This window comes from Takifugu rubripes, chromosome 8 (genome assembly GCF_901000725.2).
Source record: "Takifugu rubripes chromosome 8, fTakRub1.2, whole genome shotgun sequence".
In the NCBI taxonomy this organism is placed as follows: Eukaryota; Metazoa; Chordata; class Actinopteri; order Tetraodontiformes; family Tetraodontidae; genus Takifugu; species Takifugu rubripes.
In genome coordinates, this window is record NC_042292.1 from 1,315,956 (window position 1) to 1,340,241 (window position 24,286).

The following is a 24,286-nucleotide window of genomic DNA, read 5'->3' on the forward strand; positions in this document are numbered from 1 at the left end:
CAATATATGCCTCTTTTGAAGATGAAGCTCTGTCTTTTTTATATATACTGTATATACTTTTTTGTATATGTCTCTCTTTTATGTTAGAATTAGTTTAGATGTTAGAGATAAAGAGATAATATAATCATTAGCAAGTGTAATAAAGATAAAAAGTTGAACCTTCCTTGACATGACTGTTGTTTAGATAATTGTAATCAGTGGAGACGGTCAGGCTGAAAGTGTTAAACAACCCATCGTTAAACTAGACAGCATAGTTTAGTGGTGTTGATGAGTTCGTCTGCAAGAAGAATGTGAACTTTGACCTGGGTCTCTGGGAAACAGTTAAAAACAATGGAGAACAAGGACTGTGCCAGCATCCAATGGAACTGGAAGGAGAAGAGGAGGTCATCCAATCAGAAGACAACATTCGACTGAATTAGCATCAATAATTTTTTTACTGGTACTTACCTAGTGCAACATGATGCGGTACGGTTTAGAGGCTTTTCCACTAGGGATACCAGGCTACTCGGCTGGGATCCTAAGGATGGCAAGTAGGTACTATTATGTTGATGCCAGTCTGTTAATGCTGTGATCAGCCTGGGGAGTCACATCACAGATGAGTCATGAGAGGAACGCCTTTAAGAAAACTCACCTCATACCCACCATTTTTTAAAAACCCCACAAAAGCAACATTGTGCATTTCTTAATTTCACATAATGATAATTTGCGGCTACAAATAAGGCAATACCATATTTAAAAAGGTACAACATGTTTTGAGCAGTGTGGCAGACGAGAGAAGAAGGAGCTACATAGTGAGACCTGATGAAAGTTTATCGGAAAGTCTCCAACGGCCGACCAGAGGAACCGGCAGACATAAATGTGATATCAACAAAGCTAAAAACACCAAAGATGGACAATCAAGCAACAAAGTGGGATGGACATAGGACTGGAAGTGGTTTAATCAAATTGACAGTAAATTACAGCACTGACCATCAAGAAACATGAGGGAGAGATGGCTTGACAAGGCCACGGAATCTTTGGAAACTAGACAGCAGGTCAGAGTTTTTTTTAGGGTTTTTAGTTAATTCATTGTGAGATCACTCTTAACATAGAATTATATTTAGAAAGTATCATTCTTCTTTCCTGTTATGGGAATAATGAGTTGGCTAGTTATCCACCAGTGGTGCCCTGCTTCTATTTTGAAATTGCATTATTTGTTGAATACAGAAATTCAGCCTTTATTTTATCAAATGTTGCTAACATTTAACAAAATAAACTGTTAGAATTGCTTCAAATATTTGCAGGTTGCTGTTTCATGCTGTGTGCATACTTAAGTTCTTCGTATTTTCGGTCTTGCTAAATTTTCATTTTTGGACATTGTAAAGTGTCTGGATTTTACCCGCCGACTGTAATAAAGAATTTATTGTATCATGACTTTTGTCTTTTCTGTACTGGCAATAAAAGCGCCAGTTCAAACCAAACATTTATTAGAGCTGAACACAAAGTTGCGTTTACATGCCAACTGCAACTGCGAGACTTTCTATGGTGTGATAGACAACCAAACCAACCATGCCATACCTGTAGAGTTGCTACTGTGTAGCAGAGGTGGCTCATGAGAGGGCATACATTCAGTCAATGTGAGTGGCAGTGATTGGGTCACTCAGTCTGGAAATGCATATGAAAAGCAATATATGCCTCTTTTGAAGATGAAGCTCTGTCTTTTTTATATATACTGTATATACTTTTTTGTATATGTCTCTCTTTTATGTTAGAATTAGTTTAGATGTTAGAGATAAAGAGATAATATAATCATTAGCAAGTGTAATAAAGATAAAAAGTTGAACCTTCCTTGACATGACTGTTGTTTAGATAATTGTAATCAGTGGAGACGGTCAGGCTGAAAGTGTTAAACAACCCATCGTTAAACTAGACAGCATAGTTTAGTGGTGTTGATGAGTTCGTCTGCAAGAAGAATGTGAACTTTGACCTGGGTCTCTGGGAAACAGTTAAAAACAATGGAGAACAAGGACTGTGCCAGCATCCAATGGAACTGGAAGGAGAAGAGGAGGTCATCCAATCAGAAGACAACATTCGACTGAATTAGCATCAATAATTTGCCTATGGGTGTTACGCTCGAGAGGACTGGCGGTCAAGTGTGGCGGAACCCCAAAGAAGGCAGACAGACACGGACTTAAAAAAGTAAACTCTGAAGGTTTATTGAAGCAAAAAAACCAGGAGGGAAGAAACAAAATGAGAGAGGCCGAGACAAACTATAGGTGCGTGATGCGGCAGACGAACCAAGTTCGAGATCCAGGGGCGAGAGTCTGTGGGAGAGTCCAAGTGTCCAGAGGATAGGAGAAATCCGTCCGAGGAAGGGGAAGAGGAAGAGGTCAGAGGAAGAGGGGCTAGGAAGGTTGCAGAGGAGTCTCTGGAAGACGCAGGGAGTCGCTGGGGAGCCTGGAGAGATGCTGGGTCCACGGACGTGTTGCCAAAACATCAGTAAGATCAAGCACTGGCCTGAGTGCATAGGGGCCTTTTATGGGTGCAGAGTCGTTTGGGCGGATTGGGTGCAGCTGCAGGAGAGGGCCCAGGTGGTGGTGGTTGAGCTGATTGCCCAGGAGGAGGTGGGGCCAGAGTAGGAGTCACAACAGTACCCCCCCCCTTACGGGAGGCACCGGACGACCGCCCAGGAGCATCCGGGTGCTCCCGGTAGAAGTCTTCGAGGAGGGAGGGGTCAGCGAGATAGGATGGGGGCACCCAGCTCCGGTCTTCGGGGCCGTAACCCACCCAATCCACCAGGTACTGGAAGCCCCTTCCCCGTCGGCGGACCGCCAGCAGCTTGTTAACGCTCCACACCGGCTCTCCGTCCGACAGGACCTGTGGGGGAGGTGGAGTCGGAGCAGGAGGGGACAGGGGGCTGGTGGAGAAGGGTTTAATGAGCGAGACGTGGAAGACCGGGTGGACCTTGAGGGCGGCAGGGAGATCCAAACGGACTGCAGAGGGGTTGACGATGCTGCAGATGGTGTATGGACCAATGTAGCGGGGGTTCAGCTTTCTGGAGGAAGTCTGCGAGGTCTGGAGGGGCAGGTCCCGGGCCAACAGCCAGACCTTCTGGCCAGGCCGGTAAGCAGGGGCCGGCCTCCTTCGCCGGTTGGCCGAACGCCGGGACTGCTCAGTGGCCCGCAAGATGGCTTTGCGGGCAGTCTTCCAGATGCGCCTACATTGGCGGAGATGGGCCCTGGTAGACGGCACTGCGATCTCCAGCTCCTGCTGGGGGAACAGAGGGGGTTGGTAGCCCAGGAAACATTGAAAGGGGGACATACCAGTAGCAGAGCTCTCCATGGCGTTGAGGGAGTATTCCACCCACGGCAGGAACTTGGACCAGGAGGCAGGATTGCTGGTGGTCACGCAGCGCAGGGCCGCCTCCAAAGCCTGGTTGGCCCGTTCGGCTTGTCCGTTGGACTGGGGGTGGTACCCAGAGGACAGGCTGACCGTGGCCCCAATCCCCTTGCAGAAGGCCTGCCACACCCTAGAAGTGAATTGGGGGCCACGGTCAGAGACCACGTCAAGGGGGATCCCATGGAGACGTACCACGTGGGAGACCAGGAGTTCAGCTGTTTCTGCAGCAGAAGGGAGTTTGGACCCCCTTGGAGAAGCGGTCCACAATGGTCAGGATGGTGTCGTTCCCCTGCGAGACGGGGAGGCCCGTCACAAAATCCAGGGCTACGTGAGACCAGGGTCGACTGGGGACGGGAAGGGGGTGCAGAAGGCCTGCTGGCGAGCGATGGGAGGCCTTGCTGCGGGCACAGACCGTGCAGGCGCCCACAAACTCCCGAACATCCTCTTGGAGGTTGGGCCACCAGAAGCGCCGCTGCACAAACTCCGCCGTCCGACGCACGCCCGGATGGCAGGCGAAACAACTGGAGTGGCCCCACTCTAGCACCTGCGGCCGGACGGAGGAAGGCACGAACATTCGGCCCTGAGGCCCGTTCCCAGGATCTGGCTCGTCTCTCTGGGCTTGCTCGACGGCCGTCTCGATCGGCCAGGAGATGACCCCTATGACCCGGGCCGGGGGGACGATGGTGTCAGGGTCCCTGGGGGCGCCGGGGAATTCCTCCGGAAACTGGCGGGAGAGGGCATCAGCCCGGATATTCTTGGAACCAGGACGGAAAGTGAGGGTGAAATCAAACCGACTGAAGAAGAGAGCCCAGCGGCCCTGTCTGGGATTGAGTCTCTTGGCCGTTCTCACATAGGTCAAGTTCTTATGGTCCGACCACACAAGGAACGGGTGCTTTGCTCCCTCCAGCCAGTGTCTCCACTCCACCAAGGCTCCATAGACCGCCAGAAGTTCCCTGTTGCCCACATCGTAATTTCGTTCAGCCGGATCAAAACGGCGGGAAAATTTGGCACATGGGTGAATCTTCTGGTCTGCCTCGGACCGCTGGGAGAGGACTGCCCCGATGCCCGCGTCCGAAGCATCGACCTCGACGATGAACTGCCGAGCGGGGTCTGGATGGGCGAGCACCGGAGCCGTCGTGAACCTGTCCTTGAGGGCCGAGAAGGCGGTCTCAGCCTCCGGTGTCCAGGCGAAAGGGCGCGAGGTGGAGGTGAGAGCGGAGAGAGGGGCAGCCACTTGACTGAACCCTTTGATGAACCGCCGGATGAACCCGGCGAACCCAAGGAACCGGCGAAGCTGAGTGCGGTCGGTGGGGCGTGGCCACTCCACCACAGCCTGGATCTTGGCCGGATCTGCGCGCACCCGCCCCTCCTCCACGATGTAGCCGAGGTACCCCACTGAGGCGGAGTGGAAGACGCACTTCTCGGCTTTGATGAATAGTCGGTTCCCCAAAAGCCGTTGTAGGACCAGGCGAACATGCTGGTGGTGCTCCTCCATGGTGCGGGAGAAGATCAAGATGTCGTCCAAGTAGACCACCACAAAGACGTTGATCATGTCCCGGAGCACATCGTTGACCAACTCCTGGAAGACGGCGGGGGCGTTGGAGAGGCCGAAGGGCATGACCAGGTATTCGAAGTGCCCGAGGTGTGTGTTGAAGGCGGTCTTCCATTCGTCCCCTTTCCTGATCCGCACCAAGTGGTAAGCGTTGCGGAGGTCTAACTTAGTGAACACCCGGGCATGAGTGAGAGGCTCGAACGTGGAACTCATAAGGGGAAGAGGGTACTTGTTCTTAACGGTGATGTTGTTAAGTTTGCGGAAGTCGATGCAGGGCCTCAGGCCGCCATCCTTCTTGGCTACAAAGAAGAAACCTGCAGCTAAGGGGGATGACGATGGTCTTATGATCCCAGAGGCAAGGGATTCAGTGATGTAGTTGCGCATCACCTCCTCTGGGATGGAGAGATTGTAAAGTCGACCCGTGGGGTAGGGAGCCCCGGGGAGGAGGTCGATGGGGCAATCATAGGGCCGGTGAGGGGGAAGGGACAGAGCATTGTCCTTACTGAACACGGGCTAAATCATTGTAGATAGGGGGAACACCAGTGAGATCCGGGGGAGTGAGCGCGGGCCTGGGATTACTGGATGGAGAGGGGGCGGAGCGAAGGCAGTTGGCGTGACAGGCCACGCTCCACCCCAGGATCCGACCCGAAGTCCATGAGATGTGGGGGTCGTGCCTTTCCAACCACGGTCTTCCTAACATGAGTGGAGCGGTGGGGGCGTGCAAAACCAGGAAAGGTGTACTCTCTATGTGATTACCCGAGAGTGTTAGGGTGAGTGGGATGGTGCGATGCGTGATGTTACCCAGAGAGCGGCCATCGATCGCCTGGGGGGACAGGGAGCGATCGAGAGGAACCAGGGGAATGCCAGCTTGACGCGCGAGAGAAAAGTCCATCAGGGACTCATCAGCCCCAGAGTCAATGAGAACACTCACCGGAATAGACTCCTTATCCCAGGAGAGGGTTGCGGGGAAGAGGCGGTTGTGTTGCTCGGTGGGTTGGGGAATCACAGCTCGGCTCACCAGTACTCCCCCTACTGGCGAGCAGGCCCTTTTGGTCGGACGGGGCAGGCTTGGATGAAGTGGCCGTTGTTTCCGCAGTACAGGCACAACTGGTCTCGGAGTCTTTGCTCCCGCTCCTGCCGTGAGAGACGGGACCGGCCGATCTGCATGGGTTCCTCTCCGACTCTGGGGGAGGAGTGAGCTGGGGATTGCAAGAGGATGTGAGGAGGCGGGGCGGCAGTGCTGGTAAGGGAGAAGTCAGGGACAGAGGAAGTGCGGTGGGAGAGTTGGCGGGTAGAACCGCCCGCACGTTGGGCGCGCTCCTGGCGGCGCTCCCGTAGTCGTTCATCCATCTGGAGCGAGAGGGTGATCAGCTCGTTGAGTGACGAGGGGCGGTCTCTCACAATCAGGTCCTTGATTGCCTCACTCAGGCCCCGTCGATAGACGCTACGGAGCGCGGTCTCGCCCCAGCGGCTCTCTGCAGCCAGGATGCGGAACTCAAGGGTGTACTCCGCAACTGACCGTGACCCCTGCTGGAGAGCGAGCAGACGACTCGCGGCGTCTTCACCGTAGGTGGGGTGCTCGAACACAGCCTTGAACTCCCGTCGAAAGGCGCTGTAGTCTGAGGAGAGGCGGGGGTCCAGGTCGACGGCAGCTATGGCCCAGCTCAATGCCTTGTCGGCCAGGAGGGAGGTTATAAATCCAACCTTGGCCTCGTCGGAAACAAATCTGGAGGGCTGATGGCGGAAGAGCAGCTCACATTGGTGGAGGAACCCCTTGCCCAGGTCGAAATCCCCGCCGAACACACGGGGGCTGGCAAGGTTGGGCTCGGCTCGGGGAGAAAGCGGGAGAGATGGTTCTGATGGAGCAGCCCCACCGGGGTCGCTGCCTAGCTTCTGAATAATGGAAGCCAAAACGGTTGCCATGGCGGACATCTGGTTGGAGAGGGCGGACAGGGTACTGGAGGTGGTCTGGGAGGAGCTCTGGAGCTCGGAAATCTCCCCCTGGATTGTGGGGAAGGCCTTGGTTAGCTCCGACTGAAGGGAGGAGAGCTGGGCAGAGTGGGCCTCCACTCTTCTTTCGAGGGGGGAGGGTAACGTGGGGGTCCTAGGGTCGCCCGGCTGCCCCGGGGTTCCACCTTGACTCATCTTGGCTTGATCTTTCTGTTACGCTCGAGAGGACTGGCGGTCAAGTGTGGCGGAACCCCAAAGAAGGCAGACAGACACGGGACTTAAAAAAAGTAAACTCTGAAGGTTTATTGAAGCAAAAAAAACCAGGAGGGAAGAAACAAAATGAGAGAGGCCGAGACAAACTATAGGTGCGTGATGCGGCAGACGAACCAAGTTCGAGATCCAGGGGCGAGAGTCTGTGGGAGAGTCCAAGTGTCCAGAGGATAGGAGAAATCCGTCCGAGGAAGGGAGAGAAGAGGTCAGAGGAAGAGGGGCTAGGAAGGTTGCAGAGGAGTCTCTGGAAGACGCAGGGAGTCGCTGGGGAGCCTGGAGAGATGCTGGGTCCACGGGACGTGTTGCCAAAAACATCAGTAAGATCAAGCACTGGCCTGAGTGCATAGGGGCCTTTTATGGGTGCAGAGTCGTTTGGGCGGATTGGGTGCAGCTGCAGGAGAGGGCCCAGGTGGTGGTGGTTGAGCTGATTGCCCAGGAGGAGGTGGGGCCAGAGTAGGAGTCACAACAATGGGTTTCTATAAAAGACTGGGTCAAGGGATAGTTAGGTTGTCAGACTTCATGCCCTGACAATTGACTCTGTTATTGTAGGGTTTTGAACTGGCCTGGAGCTCTGTATTATTTGTATCTTGAATTGATTCTATTTGCTAAATACATTTTGAAATAATTTTTTTTTTTTTTTTTTTGGTATGAATCTCCTTAAAGCCTTAATTCAGAGAACACGCTGATCGGCATTGACAGACTCGAGAATATTGCAATCCAACAACACATACACACACACACACACACACACACATATATATATATATATATATATATATATATATATATATATATAGTTTATTTTGTGGCAATCTAGCAATCTGATCTAGCAATCAACGGCACTCACATGCTCATTGGACTGTGGCAGGGTTAAAATGTTTCTATTTCAGCAACCAATCTGAAAGTATTGACATTTTCAGCAGTTAAGGCCTATGTACAAAGTTTCACATCGTTTTATGTACTAGTACATCGACTTAACAGTGATGCATAGATCTTTTCACTGTTTCAATAATAATAATAAAAACTTTTAGGGGACAACTCAGATGTATTATTTTCTTTTTGTAATGCATTGCCAAAGTATCGGATCAGGACTCAGTATCGGCAGATAGTCATTATCAATTGACTTGAGGGGAAAACCCCAACTTTACCATATTTCGCGGATAAGATCTGCCATGGTCTATACCAGGGGTCGGCAACCTTTTTTATCAAAAGAGCCACTTTGCCCACCCCCCTCCCAAAAAAATGTGTCTGGAGCCGCAAAAAATTACAGAGTTTATAAACTTCTAAGTTTTAATCTTTATTTAAATTTTAACAGTTGAAACCAGTGAATACAACAAACAAGCCCACTTTAATATATATATGTATATATACATATGTTTAATAGTAGTAACCCATGCGTTCTCCCGTCCTCTTCGGGTTTGTTGGCAGCCAGCCAGTGATCAATGGACGTACCTTAAAATACAAAAAAAACTACATCAGTTCTGAGTATGAGGATTTTTTTGAAAAAATAGCTTATTAAATTATGTTCCTCTTACCTGTTTAGTGAGATTTCTGTGTCTGCATTTCCCTGCAGATCTTCCCTATGTCGGCGCTGTAAGATGTGACTTTCATCTTCACGCAGGACTGTAGAGTCTCGCTGGTGAAGCGGGAGCGGTATTTGGACTTTATAATGTTCATGCTTGAGAAAACTTGCTCGCATAAGTAAGTTGAGCCAAAGATGGATAGGACTCCAAATGCACACCTTTTCATGTTGATATAGGTGTCGGGAATGGCATTCCATGTTGCAAAAATAAGTTTGTCGGGTTGGGGTAGTTTTTCCATATCACTCCATTTGTGCTCTTTAGCGAGAGTAGCCCTCTGACGGACGACTTCTTCAAGATCCGCTGACAGGGATTTAAACTTGTTAACCCACAAAACTTTATCCGCAATATCGGCCAGTTCAATTTCTAGATCAGGCTTACTTACTCCTGTGAATGCGGATGTGTTCAGCAGGGATGGGTCGCTGTTCAGTGGTGCGACAGGGAAAGAGAGAGTCTGTTTCTCCTTTCTGAACTCACTGAACCTTTTTTCAAATGCAGCTTGCATTGCAGTAATGGCACGGTGGAAATAATCACAATTTATGTGATTGTTTGCTTCTTTGAACTCTCTTAGGGAGGGGAAGTGAGAGAGCGTGCCATTTTGTACATCTCTGGCGAACACTGTCATCTTGCGCTCAAATGCCAAAATCTCCTCCAGCATGTGCAGTGCCGTGCTTCCCTGTCCTTGGAGATTTTTATTCAGCATGTTCAAGTAACTTGTCATGTCCACCATGAAGTAAAACTTTTCCAGCCAAGATGGGTCTTCCAGTTCAGGATACCCAAGGCCTTTATTTCCCAAGAAGGTTTTTACGTGCTCCAGACAGGCAGCGAAGCGTTTCAGCACCTCCCCCCTGGACAGCCACCGGACTCTGTTGTGCAGCAGGAGATCTGAATACGTGTTTTCGACTTCTTCTAACAACGAACAAAACTGTCGGTGGCTTAACCCATTCGCAATTATTTTGTTCACTATCTTAATAACAAGGTTCATTACTTCCACACATTCAGGGGGAAATGTTTGTGCGCAAAGTGCTTCTTGGTGGATAATGCAGTGAAACGTCATCAGATCTCGGCCCAGTGACATTTGAAGTAAATTCACAAAGCCCTTCTGTGCTCCTCTCATACTTGGCGCCCCGTCAGTAGATACCGACACTAGGTGAGTGGTGTTTATCCCTTTATCTTTTAGACAACTCACAACAGCATCACAAATGTCCTGCCCCCGAGTTTGGCCCTTAAGCGGTATGAGTTCAATCAGTTCTTCCTGCGGCCCATTAGCATTGGCGTACCTGCATAACAGTGCTATCTGCTCAATATCGTTTACATCACTTGACTCATCACAGGCAATTGAAAATGCTTGAGCTGAATTAATATCATCAATTTGCTTACTACTGATATTTGCTGCCATTTTAATGGTCCTGTCCTTAACAGTCTTTGCAGAGAGAGGCATGTCTTTAATTTTCTGAACAATTTCATTTTTGTTTTTAAAATCGGAGAATAGATGCTCTGATATTTGAATAAACGTTTCTTTTATGTATTCTCCGTCTGTGAACGGCTTACCCCTCTTCACGATCTCCTGAGCTGCCAAAAAACTAGCAGCTGTAGTTGACTGTGGAGAGCTGATCCATTTTTTGAAAGATAGTTTTCTCTCTTCAGCTTGTCGTTGCAATTCCGAAATTGCTCTCTGGCGCTCATCTTCGGTTGGGTATTTTTCAGCAAATGCTAAATGCTTGCTTTGAAAATGTCTTTCAACGTTACTTTTTTTGTTGTTTGATAGTTTCTCGCCACATATCAAGCACGCAGGTAAGCCAGCGTCATTGGCGGTGAATGCAAAAGCAGATGTCCACGCTGCATTAAACTCTCTATTTTCTTCTGAATTTTTTCTTTTTTGGGCTCTTTTCATGCTTACAGTGGTAGGGGTTCCCGCCGTGGTACCACCAGCAAGTGAAGGCGACGGCTGCTGACGTTGATGTGACATATATTTAAAGTGACAAATTATAAAAAAAATAATTAAAAAACTTTATTTAGATGGTATCAACTAAAACCCTAGGGGAATTGTGCAACAAAATGAACACATAATGACCATAATAAAAGAAAAAAAGAAAAAAAAACATTCCATGTTTTTTTGTCATGGCCATCGGGAGCCACTATAAGGAGGCTGAAGAGCCGCATGCGGCTCCAGAGCTGCAGGTTGCCTACCCCTGGTCTATACCTTTCAGTGGTGCACCAGTTATAAAAAAAAAAGGCTGAAACTGAAACAGTGTGCACATCAGCATACCGTGTGTGTATGCACACATATCTTGTGCATTTGTATTGTGTATTTAATCCACTTGTCAAAGTTAGGAAAGTTAGAAGAAAGTTAACAACGTTCAACATCACTTCAAACCTTGACTGGCATGTGCAAAATCAATACATTATCAATTTATACGTTATGGCATGATGATATTTTGCACTTCCAATCGACCGTGATTGAATAATGAAGCTGTTTGTGTCTGAAATCAAACTCCATCAATACCCACAATCAAAGAATATAAACTTAAGCAAAGCCGAAATGCAAAGTGAGCTCTGCCAGCTAAGCTAAAATCTCTGACTGCTTCAGCCATCATTGGATTGCGGTTGTGCTTGGTAAGAGAAAATAAGACATGCCCGTGAGCTGAATAGCAAAGAAGGCTGCTGCTGCTGCCGTGGGTTATGAAGCCTCCTCTGACAGATGGATCCAGGCTCCGAGGGTGCTGCATTCAGTTAAACCGCCCTGAAATCACCCTCTATCACCAGCACCTCGCCTCGTCTCTCACTATTCAAACTATTGATCTCCTTTGCAACAAGCCAAGCAAATTAGCTTTTGACTTAAAACTGAACCGACAGGGTGAAAATTGGAATCTTTAATGGTAATCTGCACTTACTGAGGCACATTGGATGTGTCCATACCATCTCCTGTGACATTTACAAACCTCATGCGTACAGCCAGATGTATAAAATCCTTTTTTAACTTTCTTTCATTAGCAAAACTATTTGATCCATAATGTATGACCCAGTGAATAAGACTCACACCCATAGATGAATATTTAGCTTGAGACCCATGTGCAAACAAAGCCTTGCAACTGTGCAAGCATCCATTTAATTGGCACGTTGTTTACGCTAACGGTAATGGGGGAGTTTTAGAGAGTGATGCATGGAAAGTGATGGTAACGGGTAGGGTGTCAAGGGGGCGTAGCTGAATGTGAATACTGGAGACTAGACTGGAAGTTAATTAAGCTGGCAATGGTGCTCCATCACTCCACCCTGGTCCCAGAACTGTCATTCAAGTGCTGCGCTCTCCAGGCAGCCATTACTGAGGCATATCGATCCCCACGGTGACAACGTAGTACACTGAATGGGAGTGGGCAGGAATTAAATTTTGTGTGTTGGTGTGTGGGAGTTTACAGCTTGAACACACAGATGGATTAAAACAGCTCAACAGAGCAAAAGCACTTGATGTCGGTGTCCTCCGGAGGAGGTTTGCATTTTAATGAAAGGATGTGAAATAATGAAGGAAAATCTCATATATGCATAAAAAGCAGATAGTGGTAATAGCCTGGAAATGAATGATAATATTATTTTAGTTTCTCCTTGAATAAAGTTTTTCTTCAGTTTCCCCATTTCTTTCACATGCTTGATGCGTCTCATCTAGGTGGGTCACAAAATAATAGCTCTATACCCAGAATAACTTTGGTTAAAACTGTGGCTTTGTTTAAATGGCAGCATTGAAACAGCGATCTGGGCAGCATAAAGAGAAACAGTGTCCAAAACTGCTGACAGAGTTAGAGATGGACATCACATCAATCCCTTTTTCCCACTGGACAAAACTGAAGTAAAAATAGCCCAGACCTGATTGCTGTCATCTTTTTATTCAACGCCACTTGGAGCTTTAGGCTGAATAACATGGCAGGAAGAGCCTCCGAGAGAAGTCAAAGCAAATCAGTCGACCTCTGGCGGTAGGCTGCAGTATCAGGAGAGATCTTTTCTGCAGATGTGCCATGTGCTCAAGGATATGGCACATCACCACAATTCAAATTCACAGTTTCACAAATTCATAGGAACTTCTGTTGGCTAATGTATTGAGACACTGCGTGTGCTCGATACACTTCATTTGAAATTAAATGCTCGGGCAATTCTTGACACTTGCCAACAACCAGGGAAAAATAATGTCATTAGGTCATTTCGATCCGCTGATTCTACTCATCATTAGCATTAGCATTTCACCCGGTGTTCCACCCTGTGTGTTCAGGGTGCGGAAGGATTAGTTACTCTTCTGACTCCTTTAGTGAAAGTAATAGGTGCATAAAGTCTAGTTTATTTATGGCTCTGGAGGTGAGACTTAGCTCTTGAGACACTGTTCCGCAGAAAACCTGGTCTGATTAGGAGAGACGGTATTTCTCTCATTTCTAGGAACTTGGCTAATTTTATTAGACCCAAAGTGACCTGACAAATCAGGTTCCAGACCAGGATGCAGAGTTGTAGTCTTACACACCTCTCTGCTGCTTCCATAGAACCCTCATCCACCAACAATAACATATTTAACACTATAGAGGTAGTCTCTGTACCATGGTTAAAAGCACAGAGCAGGGGAGCGGTCAATCACCATAATCTTATTAAAATTAATACTAAAGCACAAGTTGGAGAAACTAATATCACAATTAAGTGTGGACTGTTAAATATTAGATCTCTTTTGTGTAAATCCCTGTTAGTGCACGACCTGATAGCGGATCATCACATTGATTTATTTGTCTTACTGAGACCTGGCTTCAGGAGGAGGAGTATGTTAGCTTAAATGAATCTACTCCTCCTACCCATCTTAATTATCATATTCCTCGTGTTACTGGTCGAGGAGGGGGAGTGGCAGCAATCTATCACTCTAACACTCCAAGTTATAAATTAATCTTAGACCAAAACATGGTTCCAGTTCATTTGCCTACTCTCTCCTCTACCTCTATCTCTCCTCTCCTCTCCTCTCCTACCTATTCTCTCCTCCACATGTCCTCCCCCCTTCTCCTCTCTCTCTACCCAGCCGGCCATCAGCAGGAGGGACCCCCTTTACATGATCTGTAAAGCACCTAGAAACAATTTTGATTGTAAAAGACGCTATATAAATAAAAATTGATTGATTTATGGATTTGAAAGCCTGACTCTTGGCATCACCCATCTGAACTGGAAGGCAGAAAAGCCACTTTTGTTTATAGTTGTTTATCGGCCCCCTGCTGGGCCACATTCAGAGTTCCGAGTTCTCTGATTTCTTATCTGACTTGGTCCTCAGAACAGACAAAGTCATTATCATTGGAGACTTTAATATCAATGTAGACGTTGTAAATGACAGCTTTAGAAATGGCTTCATTTCATTACTTGAGTCAGCTGGTTTCCTTCAACAGATAAACCAACCAACTCATAGCTTCAACCACACCCTTGATTACTCAGTTACTGGATCACCTGCAGAGGAACAGCCTATTTGAGAGGTTTCAGTCAGGCTTTAGAGCTCACCACAGCAATCTTCTTATAGCTTCAGATCATGGACTGGATTCTATGCTGGTTCTGCTGGATCTCAGTGCTGCTTTTGATACAGTTGATCATATTATCCTGTTACAAAGACTAGAACATGACTAGAACAGTTGGCTCATGTCCACAATGTTCCCTCGCCGTGGAGTTCTACAAGGTTCTGTACTTGGACCAATCCTTTTCACCTTGTACATGCTTCCCTTAGGGAACATTATTCGGCAGCATGGGATAAATTTTCATTGTTATGCTGATGACACCCAGCTTTATTTATCCATGAAACCAGAGGACACAGAGAAGTTAGTGAAGCTTCAGACCTGTCTTAAAGACATAAAGTCCTGGATGTCTTCAAATTTCCTTCTCCTTAACTCGGGAAAAACTGAGGTCACGGTGTTTGGTCCTGAACCTCTCAGGGATAGATTAGATCACATGATCACTATATCTCCTTAGCATCTAGTCTCTGTGAGGAATCTTGGAGTAACTTTTGAGCAAAATCTGTCCTTCAACTGACACATTAAATTAGTCTCTAGAAGTGCCTTTTTTCATCTGAGAAACATTGCAAAGATCAGGAAACTACTGATGCGGCATGATTCTGAAAAGTTAGTCCATGCTTTTGTTACTTCCAGGCTGGACTATTGTAATTCTTTATTATCAGGGTGTCCAAACAACTCTTTAAGAAGCCTCCAGCTGATCCAAAATGCTGCAGCCAGAGTTCTGACAGGTATTGACAAAAGAGATCACATAACTCCTGTACTGGCGTCTCTTCATTGGCTGCCCATTAAATTTAGAATAATTTTTAAATTTTTTCTTCTGACCTACAAGGTCCTCAGAGGCCTAGCTCCATCCTACCTGGAGGCGCTAGTGACACCTTACCAGCCCAACAGACCGCTCCGCTCTCAGAATGCTGGTTTACTTGTGGTCCCCAGAGTCTCTAAAGGCAGAATAAGGGACCGGGCATTTAGTTACCAGGTCCCCCTGCTGTGGAACCAGTTCCCTGTCCAGCTATGGGAGGCTGACTCCATCTCTACTTTCAAGATTAGATTTAAAACCTTCCTGTTTGAAAAAGCTTATAGTACAGTAATTTTGTAGTTGTACTTATTATTCTAGAATCTAGATAGACTAATTATCATATTCCGAGGGTCAACTAATTATTAGGCTAATATGTTCTGTTTCTCTGCCCCTCCTCCCCCTCTCTCTGTATCCATCTACAGGTATCGTCTTCATAGCTGTGCGCTGACCTGCTGACCTCTGAACCCACTGACCCACTCAACTCTTATGCTAACAGCTTGTTATAATATAATGTATTTCCCTGATCTCTAACTAGTCTCTCCTCTACCTGTCCTCCCCCTTTTTCTCCCTCTCTACTCAGCCCCCATCAATCAATCAATCAATCAGTCAATCTTTATTAATATAGCGTCTTATACAATCAAAATGGTTTCAAGGCGCATCAGCAGGAGGGTCCCCCTACATGAGCCTGGTCCTGCTCAAGGTTTCTTCCTGTTAAAGAGGAGTTTTTCCTTGTCATTGTTGCTTGTTGGGGGTCAGGCCCTGGGATTCTGTTGAGCGCCTAGAGAAAATTTTGATTGTAACAGATGCTATATAAATAAAGATTGATCGATCGATCGATCGGTTGGTCGGTAAGCAAAAAAGTAGGCAAACAGATTCAGGACTGGTCACTGTTTTTGAAACCTGTTTTACAAATAAAATTATATTATTTTCAGTTAATGTGTTTATATTGATTATGATCTAAAAAACCTGTTTGTTGAACTATTCCAGCTGGGCTTGTTGAGTGTGTAATGGACTTTCTCAGAAGACTCTGGTGGTTTACTGAGGTTGCGTCTGTGCAGGGGCAGCTGGCCCGCATCAATAGCCCCATTTTTCTTTGCTTTCTCATTGTCTTATCAAAGTGATACCATTCAATTAGGCTGTTTACATCAACAGTCAGCACGCCCAACAGAGCAGGCGGATAGAGAATGAACGAGAAGGCCCGTTTTTCATGGTGGACAGATGCAGCGTAATTACACTGCAGAATGTAACCATGCAACTACCGAGCAGATGTACCGCCATGTTGTCTGCTAATCCATGTCACAAATTCCTAACCCTTTTCCAACTGACAGATGTGTAAAAGCACTACACAATCCTCATTGTTCAGCTCAAAAGGCATACTTAAGTGTAGGTGTAAAATCGCTTATAGAGACAAATACATTGGATATGAGTACCAAAGAAGTACAACTGTGGACAGAAATGCCATATTTCTGAAGAGTGCCAGCATGTGGGAGAATATGACTTAAATGCACCAGGAGAAAAGAAATTTAAGAGACAGGTTGCTGACTTTAAAGTGGTGTGAGGGATAATTGCTGTAATAACTGGCTTTAAATTTCAGACCTTTGACCGGCAGAATGACTACTTTATTCTGAGATGGATGTTTTACATTTATTGAAAGTGGTAAGGTCACACAATACGTTCTGAAAAGGAGTTCTATAATGCTGCTAAATAGATTTACCTGGTGAGTAATATTTTAAATGTCTTAAAAAGAGCTATCGTTAAAACGCAAGTGGTAATGATAACTCTCAGCATATATATATAAATATATATATATGTATGTGTGTATGTATGTATGTATACTGGATATCAATACTGGATGATATTTTGCTCTGTTTGGCTAGACAGAACACCACAGATGATTTATGGCGGTTGGCTGGCTGGAAACAGCAAAGGGAACAATGTTTTCACTGGCCCCAGCAGACACAGCTAAAATTGGGTTACTCGCCAAATGTAAAAGGTCTGTTGCAGACAAAACAAATTTAATCATGGCCTTACTTCCCCACAGGTTGCATTAATACTGTAAGATCCCTCATTCCCTTCCTGAAAGACATAAATGCAGACCTGTCAGCACTGCTTTGGCAGAAATGTGAGGGAGGGTGAGTGTCATGGGATTAAGAATAAAAGCCCCCACAAAATACAAAGATTCACAGTGTAATAACTTGAAACAATTATTTCCGTCAAGCCACATTTGCACAAATATTCACTTTAGATATGAGTTTCCTCTCTGTAGTCTACATCCATCCATCATCCATCCATCCAAATCCATTTTCTGTTAACCATCACTTCATTCCTAATCAGGGTTAAGGCGTTGCTGTAGACTATATCACCAGTGACCAGGCAAGAGGCAGGGATACACCCTGCACAAGCTGCCAGAAACACTCTCAGCTAAAGGGAATTAGTGCCTCCAATAACCTCGCTGAGCACTCTTTTGGGGTGTGAGAGGATGGGTAAGGCTGTCCAGAGAAAGTGGAGACAAGCATCACCTCATTAAAAAAAAGGCTGAGCTAAAATTAAACACAGAGCCATAGGGAGGAGACTGTGCTGAGATAACATCATCAAAATCTATCCCATGTAAGAATCAAAGTATGCCTGAAAACCTCAACTTAAATTTGTTAAATTTGGCATTTTGATATGTTGATGTTAAGTTTAAGGCCTGAAGCAGTTTCGAGGTAACAAGAAGGGTAATTTGATACTCATTATATATCCCATTATGAACACCAGTCACAGGGTGTTATGTTAAATACATGGACCTTACAGTAAAACTTAAAGGGTGCAGTTCAATACAATTAGAGAACTTTAAAAAGGATTAAATGGATTGCTTTTAAATTTACAAGATATTTTCTACACCTGCTGCTATAGGCCAAGGCTGCCGGGGTCTAGAAACATGATCACCTGACAGGCCTCTGTCACCCCAGTGGGTCATGGTTTCTCCCCTCCCCTCCCCTCCCCTCCCCTCCCCCCTCTCCTCCCCTCTCCTCTCCTCTCCTCTCCTCTCCTCTCCTCTCCTCTCCACCCAGCCGACCATCAGCAGGAGGGTCCCCCTCCATGAGCCTGGTCCTGCTCAAGGTTTCTTCCTGTTAAAGGGGAGTTTTTCCTTGCCACTGTTGCTTGTCTGGGGTCAGGCCCTGGGATTCTCGAAAGTGCCTTGAAACAATTTTGATTGTAAAAGATACTATATAAATAAAGATTGACAGACAGACAGACAGACAGACAGACAGACAGACAGACAGACAGACAGACAGACAGACAGACAGACAGACAGACAGGCAGGCAGGCAGGCAGGCTGACTGACTGACTGACTGACTGATTGAACTGGAATAAGGTTGATCTTAGCTGATCTGTTTGAAATCAATGCCCAGCTACTGAGGCTGTGTGTTGAGGAGCTAGGGTCTCCTTCTAATATTTCCTCATTTTCTACCCATGGAGTAGGAAAATGTGCTATCTTGAATGTGTTGAAGCCATCCTACAATGTCCTATGCCGAATACAAGTGCTCCCAGCACAACTCCTAATGATGAATATTTTCATCATACGTCATTAAGGTTTTTGAAAACATCCACATTGTTATTCCATTTCTGCGTGACCTTCAGCGGATGCTGCTGGGTTTAGAGCTCAACTGTAATGAACTTGTTGTCATTGCTAATCAAAATAAAGTGGGTTAAAAATCACGGTGATGGACATGAAAATGGAGCAGATCCATATTCTTTCATTTCCTTACGTGGTGTGTGCATTGCCTTTCCCTTCTGTGTCTTATCTATCATCAGAGATGCCTGATGGCAAATGGAGGAGAATGTATGTGTTGAAAGCAGAAAACATACAGAGGGGCAGTTGTTTTGTAGGGGACGGAAAAAACCCTGTCATGCTGCATCTGTGGTATTAAGTGTAATTATCACCATCCCCTGTGCGAGCAGAGTTTGTTATTAAGTGAATGTATTCACACAGGCATCTCAGTCTCCACTGATGATTCCACAGAAAACATTTATATTAGCTATGCAGCTATTATATCCCTCTGTGCCAGTGCCTCTGGTCTTGTCTGAGAATTTTTAATAATTTATTTAATCCACGCGGCAGCGCTTCGGGAAGCTGCAGTTTTCCTTACAACAACTGGGCACTGTTTCTAAATGAAAGGAAATAAAACTTCCCGCTCAGCCAGCCATTTACATTTAACAGAGAGTTGTACTTGGATTAATGCTGCACCCAGGACTTATTACAGATGGTTTACACTGAAATGTAAATGACTACTGTTACTGAAGTCATATATTTGTGGGTGTACATTGGATATTTTAAGTACTACTGCATTTATCCTTAATGCAATACACTAAATATTTTAATACCCTCTAAATACTATTCTTTATTGTTTTTAATAAGCACATGCTTCAGTGTGCTCAGTGCCACATACTACAGGAAGGCCTCTGCAGAGAGGGTGGGTAAAATTCAAAATTTGTCCTCAATACACATTTAATCTTTTGAATTAAATATGAAACACACCCTGCTATTGTATTATGTTCTGTTTAATTTCTGAAAGTTTTAAAGATTTACATCTGAGATGAAAACAAACGAAGCAGCAACAACTAAAGTGTGCACGAAGACGTTCACACTAAAAATCTGTTAACATGGTAGCAGGCACGTCTTGCATGAAACACAGACTGGTTTGGAAAAGAAAAGAAAAAGATTCTTAGATTGAGGAAATTAAGTGAAAAGGAAGGAACTTTAAATTGCTCTTTAGAACATAGAGCACATATACAGTTTACCAGTCTGATTTGCAGAGTTGATCAATCACATCAATCGCAATCACGCATATTCAACCATGTTACTCTAGTACAGGAGATACAAATATGTCTGGCCATAATAGTCATTTTTACTCTGCCACAACAGACCGGGGTGGTGGTCCCTATTTTTAAGAGTGGGTGTGTTCCAACTATAGGGGGATCACACTCCTCAGCCTCCCTGGGAAAGTGTATGCCAGGGTGCTGGAAACGAGGATTAGACTGATAGTTCTGACCTCTGATCCAGGAGGAACAATGCGGGTTTCGCCCTGGTCATGGCACCACGGATCACCTCTTTACCCTTGCTGGGGTGCTTGAGGGGAGTTGGGAGTTTGCCCAACCAGTCCACATGTGTTTTGTGGACTTGGAAAAGGCTTATGACCGGGTCCCCAGGAGCACCCTGTGGGGGGTGCTCCGGGAGTATGGGGTGGAAGGTCCCTTGATAAGGGCCGTCCAGTCCCTGTACCAAAGGAGCAGGAGTTTGGTCCGGATAGCCGGTTGTAAGTCGGACTCATTCCCAGTGAGGGTTGGACTCCGTCACTGGTTCTGTTCATAACTTTTATGGACAGAATTTCTAGGTGCAGCCGGGGAGTGGAGGGTGTCGAGTTCGGTAGGCGGAAGATCTCGTCGCTGCTTTTTGCGGATGACGTAGTTCTTCTGGCGCCAACGAACAGGGACCTCCAACAAATGCTGGGACGGTTCGCGACCGAGTGTGAAGCGGCAGGGACGTGGATCAGCACCTCCAAATCCGAGGCCATGGTCCTTGCTCGGAAAAAGGTAGAGTGCCTTCTCCGGGTTGGGGAGAAGGTCCTGCCCCAGGTGGAGGAGTATCTCGGGATCTTGTTCACGAGTGAGGGTAGGATGGAAGGGGAGATCGACAGGCGGATTGGAGCGGTGTCAGCAGTGATGCGGGCGCTTAGCTGATCCATCGTGGTGAAGAAGGAGCTGAGCCGGAAGGCAAAGCTCTCGATTTACCTGTCGATCTACGTCCCAGTCCTCACCTATGGCCATCAACGCTGGGTGATGACTGAAAGAACGAGATCGCGGATACAAGTGGCTGAAATGAGTTTCCTCCACAGGGTGGCCGGGCTCAGCCTTAGAGATCGGGTGAGAAGCTTGGACATCCGGGAGGGGCTCGGAGTAGAACCGCTGCTCCTCCACATCGAGAGGAGTCAGTTGGGGTGGCTCGGGCATCTGGCTAGGATGCCTTCCGGACGCCTCCTTTTAGAGGTGTTCCGGACATGTCCCACCAGGACTAGGTGGAGAGATTATATCTCTCGCCTGGCTTGGGAGCGGCTGGGGGTTCTCCCAGAAGAGCTGATGGAAGTGGCCAGGGAGAGGGCTGTCTGGGCATCCCTCCTGAAGCTGCTGCCCCCGCGACCCGGATCTGGATAAGTTGCAGAAAACGAAACGAAACTAAACTCTGCCACAACGATAGTGGAAAGCTGAGAATCAGGTAATCCGTTTCAGATTTTGCTTCAGAGCAGCTCCTTCCAGGATGCCACTCCTCCCCTTTATTATGCACTGATTAGATCCACAGACTTGCTGTGGCTTCAGCACCTGCATGGCAATGTAATTTATATATAAGCTCACACACAAAAAGGTGTGTGTGTGTGTGTGTGTGAGAGAGAGAGAGAGAGAGAGACTTCAACTCTGTGTACTGTGAGAAATAATTAGCGGTTAAGGGAAAGGAATAAATAAATCAATGGCCAAAGAAGGAAAAGCAATTCCAGTACATGTTACTGATACTGAAATATATCATTTATTCATTTTAGAAACATTAGCAGCCTTTAAAAAAATGTTTGGTCATGTTGGTCTAAAACTAATGGACAAAATGGGAGGATTATACAATTTTCAAGTCAAACAAATGGAGTTATAGGGCTGTAGTCTATGCAGGAGGTACTACAGGCAAGCAGCATCATACCATTCATTATGTTCAGTGCCTCTAATTTCCATATTGATCAATATTATTTTCTGTGTTTACAGACTTTCTATCTGCACCATATTGTGCAGGACTCTTTAGCTGAATTAAAACTGCTGCTTTCTTTAACTGAACAACCACATCTCTCTCATATCTCCTATACTGATAAGACTCCTGCAGGAAAAAGAACACTTTAGGTTGTAAAGATACAATGAGAGTGACATGAGCAATATTTTTCTTACTGGTTCATTTTTCAGCTTTCTCTGTGTCGTAACTCCTGATGGGAATACTGCATATGATGAGACTTATTAGTATTGTTGATATCTGCAAAAATCCAGAAAAATAAACATCCTCATCAAACTTTTTGAGGTTGTGATAGTTATTGGGTTGATAGGGCTTACAAAATAAACTTTTAACACTTTTTCTTTTATGATGGCAACAGTACCAGATTGAGACCCCAGCCATGAATAGTTCCTACACAAATTTAATGTGAAGCTTCAATGATAAATGTGGTCTTTTTTCATGAGCTCATTTTAATTAAGGTATTTGAATGATCCGTGTCTATTCTATCTTTCCCCTCCTCTCCCCTCTACTCTAATCTCCTCTCCTCTAATTTCCTCTTCCCTCCTCTCCTTCCTCTCTCCTCTTCTCGGTGGCTTGCCTCACCAAGAAGAGCTGATTCCTCTTGCTCCTGAGGCACTTTAGATTTTCTGTTGCTTGGATTAACTAACTATCAAAAATGTGGAATTATGAGGAAGAATGAATGACTGATTTTAAAAAAAATGCATTATATCAAATACTCATCATTCATATGGCTTTATTTATACATTGGCCAAAAGGTTACAAAAATATATATTCTAACATACACAGACACAAAAACAAAGACCTCTCAAAGAATCTCAAATAGACAAAAGGTCAAATCTCCCATTGTGTATATTACAGTATTTATGTTGAAAAAAAACAGACATTTTATAGACTCAAATAGCAAAACATAAATCAAAATGTATAAAAGAAAAAGACCGAAAGAGCATCCTGTTACCTGTGCAGGTTTTTAGCTGAGATTGACATTGAGAAAAAGCAAATACCTCATTGACAAACATCTTGACCATCGCTGTGCAGAATAAAGGAGGAAAGATGGAGAAAAAAACCCAAATCGGCTCTTTTGTCGTTCGCTTCAAAGGGCACATCACTAATAATTGCAACACTATAGAGCCATAAATTTCCAATCGATTTATCACTTTGCATTTTTTATTGTGACTTTCAAACTCTTTTTTTCAGGAAAGTAACATTTCTAATCCCTTGACAATATTAAATGTAATAAGAAGTAAAAGGCATTAGCCATTAAGTCCTGGGGTTTTAATTTTTGGAACTGTATATAGATCAAATTGAAGGTATTTGTTACTCAAAGCATTAAGTGATAATTGTGTTCCTGGCATTATTGAGAGCGTGAACAGTGCAAAGTGACATATCTCAAAAAGAATTCAGGGCAGCAAATTGCCCCGTAGAGACATTGAACATCTTACCACAATGCTGCTGGTGTTATTTTTACAATATTTCCTTTGACGTCCAACACTGACAGCAGCAATCCAGGTGAAGCCTCGTCGACGTCCTGTAATGTTTCATGATTTCCATTTAGATCACACGGTAAACAGCACTACATTTCCCTCCAGACCAGCAGATGATTCAGACATTTTTGATAGACTGTTTGTCACGGACCAGATGAGAACCCAAATGCGACAGAGTTTGGCTGAACACCGCTTTATTGTCAGAAACAGACAACAGACAGGATTCACCGGGGAGCGAGCAGAATAGAGTAGTCGGGGACAGGCAAGGTCGAGAATGGGCAGAAGGCAGACAGAATTTACCGGGGAGCAGAATGGTCAGGAACAGGCAAGGTCGGAACCGGGCAGGCAGGCAAACAGGAATACGCTGGAAAGTCATCTGAACACGAATATCGATCTAGCAGGGAGCAGGTGTGCCTCCGGGGATTAAGAGGAGTGCTCATTAGTGTCCTGATGCACAACAGGTGCGCGGGGTGAAGCGACTCACGGGCATGATTGCCCGCAGCTGTGACACTGTTAGCCTGTTTCACGCATTGATTTTTAGTTTAATTATAATTGTTTCTTGTTTTGCTTAGTTCTGTCCTCTGTTTCCCCATCTGTTCCTGAGCTCTCCCTCCCAGTGTGTCCTTCCCTCACTATTAACTCACCTGTCCAATTATCCAAATGTCCAGACACCATCCCAGCATTGCTCCTTCATGTTGTTGCTTGGCTTTGTTACTTGTTTTCATCTCCATTTATTTAATTTATCAAGGGACAGTGTGCAATAACAATAATTTAAATGAAAGCAGATTTTGCTATAACTGCTGTTTTTCTAAGCAGATCGGCTGCTGTGCTTCAACCCAGACTAAACTCTTGACTTCTGAAACATGTTGCGAGGAAGGTCGTGGCAGTATGTGTGTAATTTGTGACTATAATGCATTTAGAAACATTTTCAATTTTGAATTTTCAATGACAACTGAAGTTGTTG

At 45.7% G+C, this 24,286-nt stretch overlaps 1 protein-coding gene and 1 long non-coding RNA gene across 3 annotated transcripts; both read right to left on the reverse strand.

Annotated features, from left to right (window-relative positions):
- Nucleotides 1-8,434: 8,434 nt before the first annotated feature.
- LOC115250797 (general transcription factor II-I repeat domain-containing protein 2-like) lies at nt 8,435-10,905 on the reverse strand. 2 transcript variants are annotated; one of them, XM_029840913.1, is made up of 2 exons: nt 8,686-10,905; nt 8,435-8,602 (listed from the first exon to the last, which is right to left on the reverse strand). In XM_029840913.1, the coding sequence occupies exon 1, from the start codon at nt 10,697-10,699 to the stop codon at nt 8,690-8,692; it is 2,010 nt and encodes a 669-aa protein (XP_029696773.1). In that variant the 5' UTR covers nt 10,700-10,905; the 3' UTR covers nt 8,435-8,602; nt 8,686-8,689. The 2 variants fall into 2 exon arrangements, with proteins under 2 accessions (XP_029696773.1, XP_029696774.1); XM_029840914.1 differs by lacking the exon at nt 8,435-8,602 and having other exon boundaries at nt 8,611-9,033; nt 9,116-10,905.
- Nucleotides 10,906-21,624: 10,719 nt separating this feature from the next.
- LOC115250739 (uncharacterized) lies at nt 21,625-23,667 on the reverse strand. The gene is made up of 3 exons (XR_003889312.1): nt 23,623-23,667; nt 23,281-23,366; nt 21,625-22,081 (listed from the first exon to the last, which is right to left on the reverse strand). It is a non-coding gene; the product is annotated as an uncharacterized lncRNA (long non-coding RNA).
- Between the last annotated feature and the right edge of the window lie 619 nt (nt 23,668-24,286).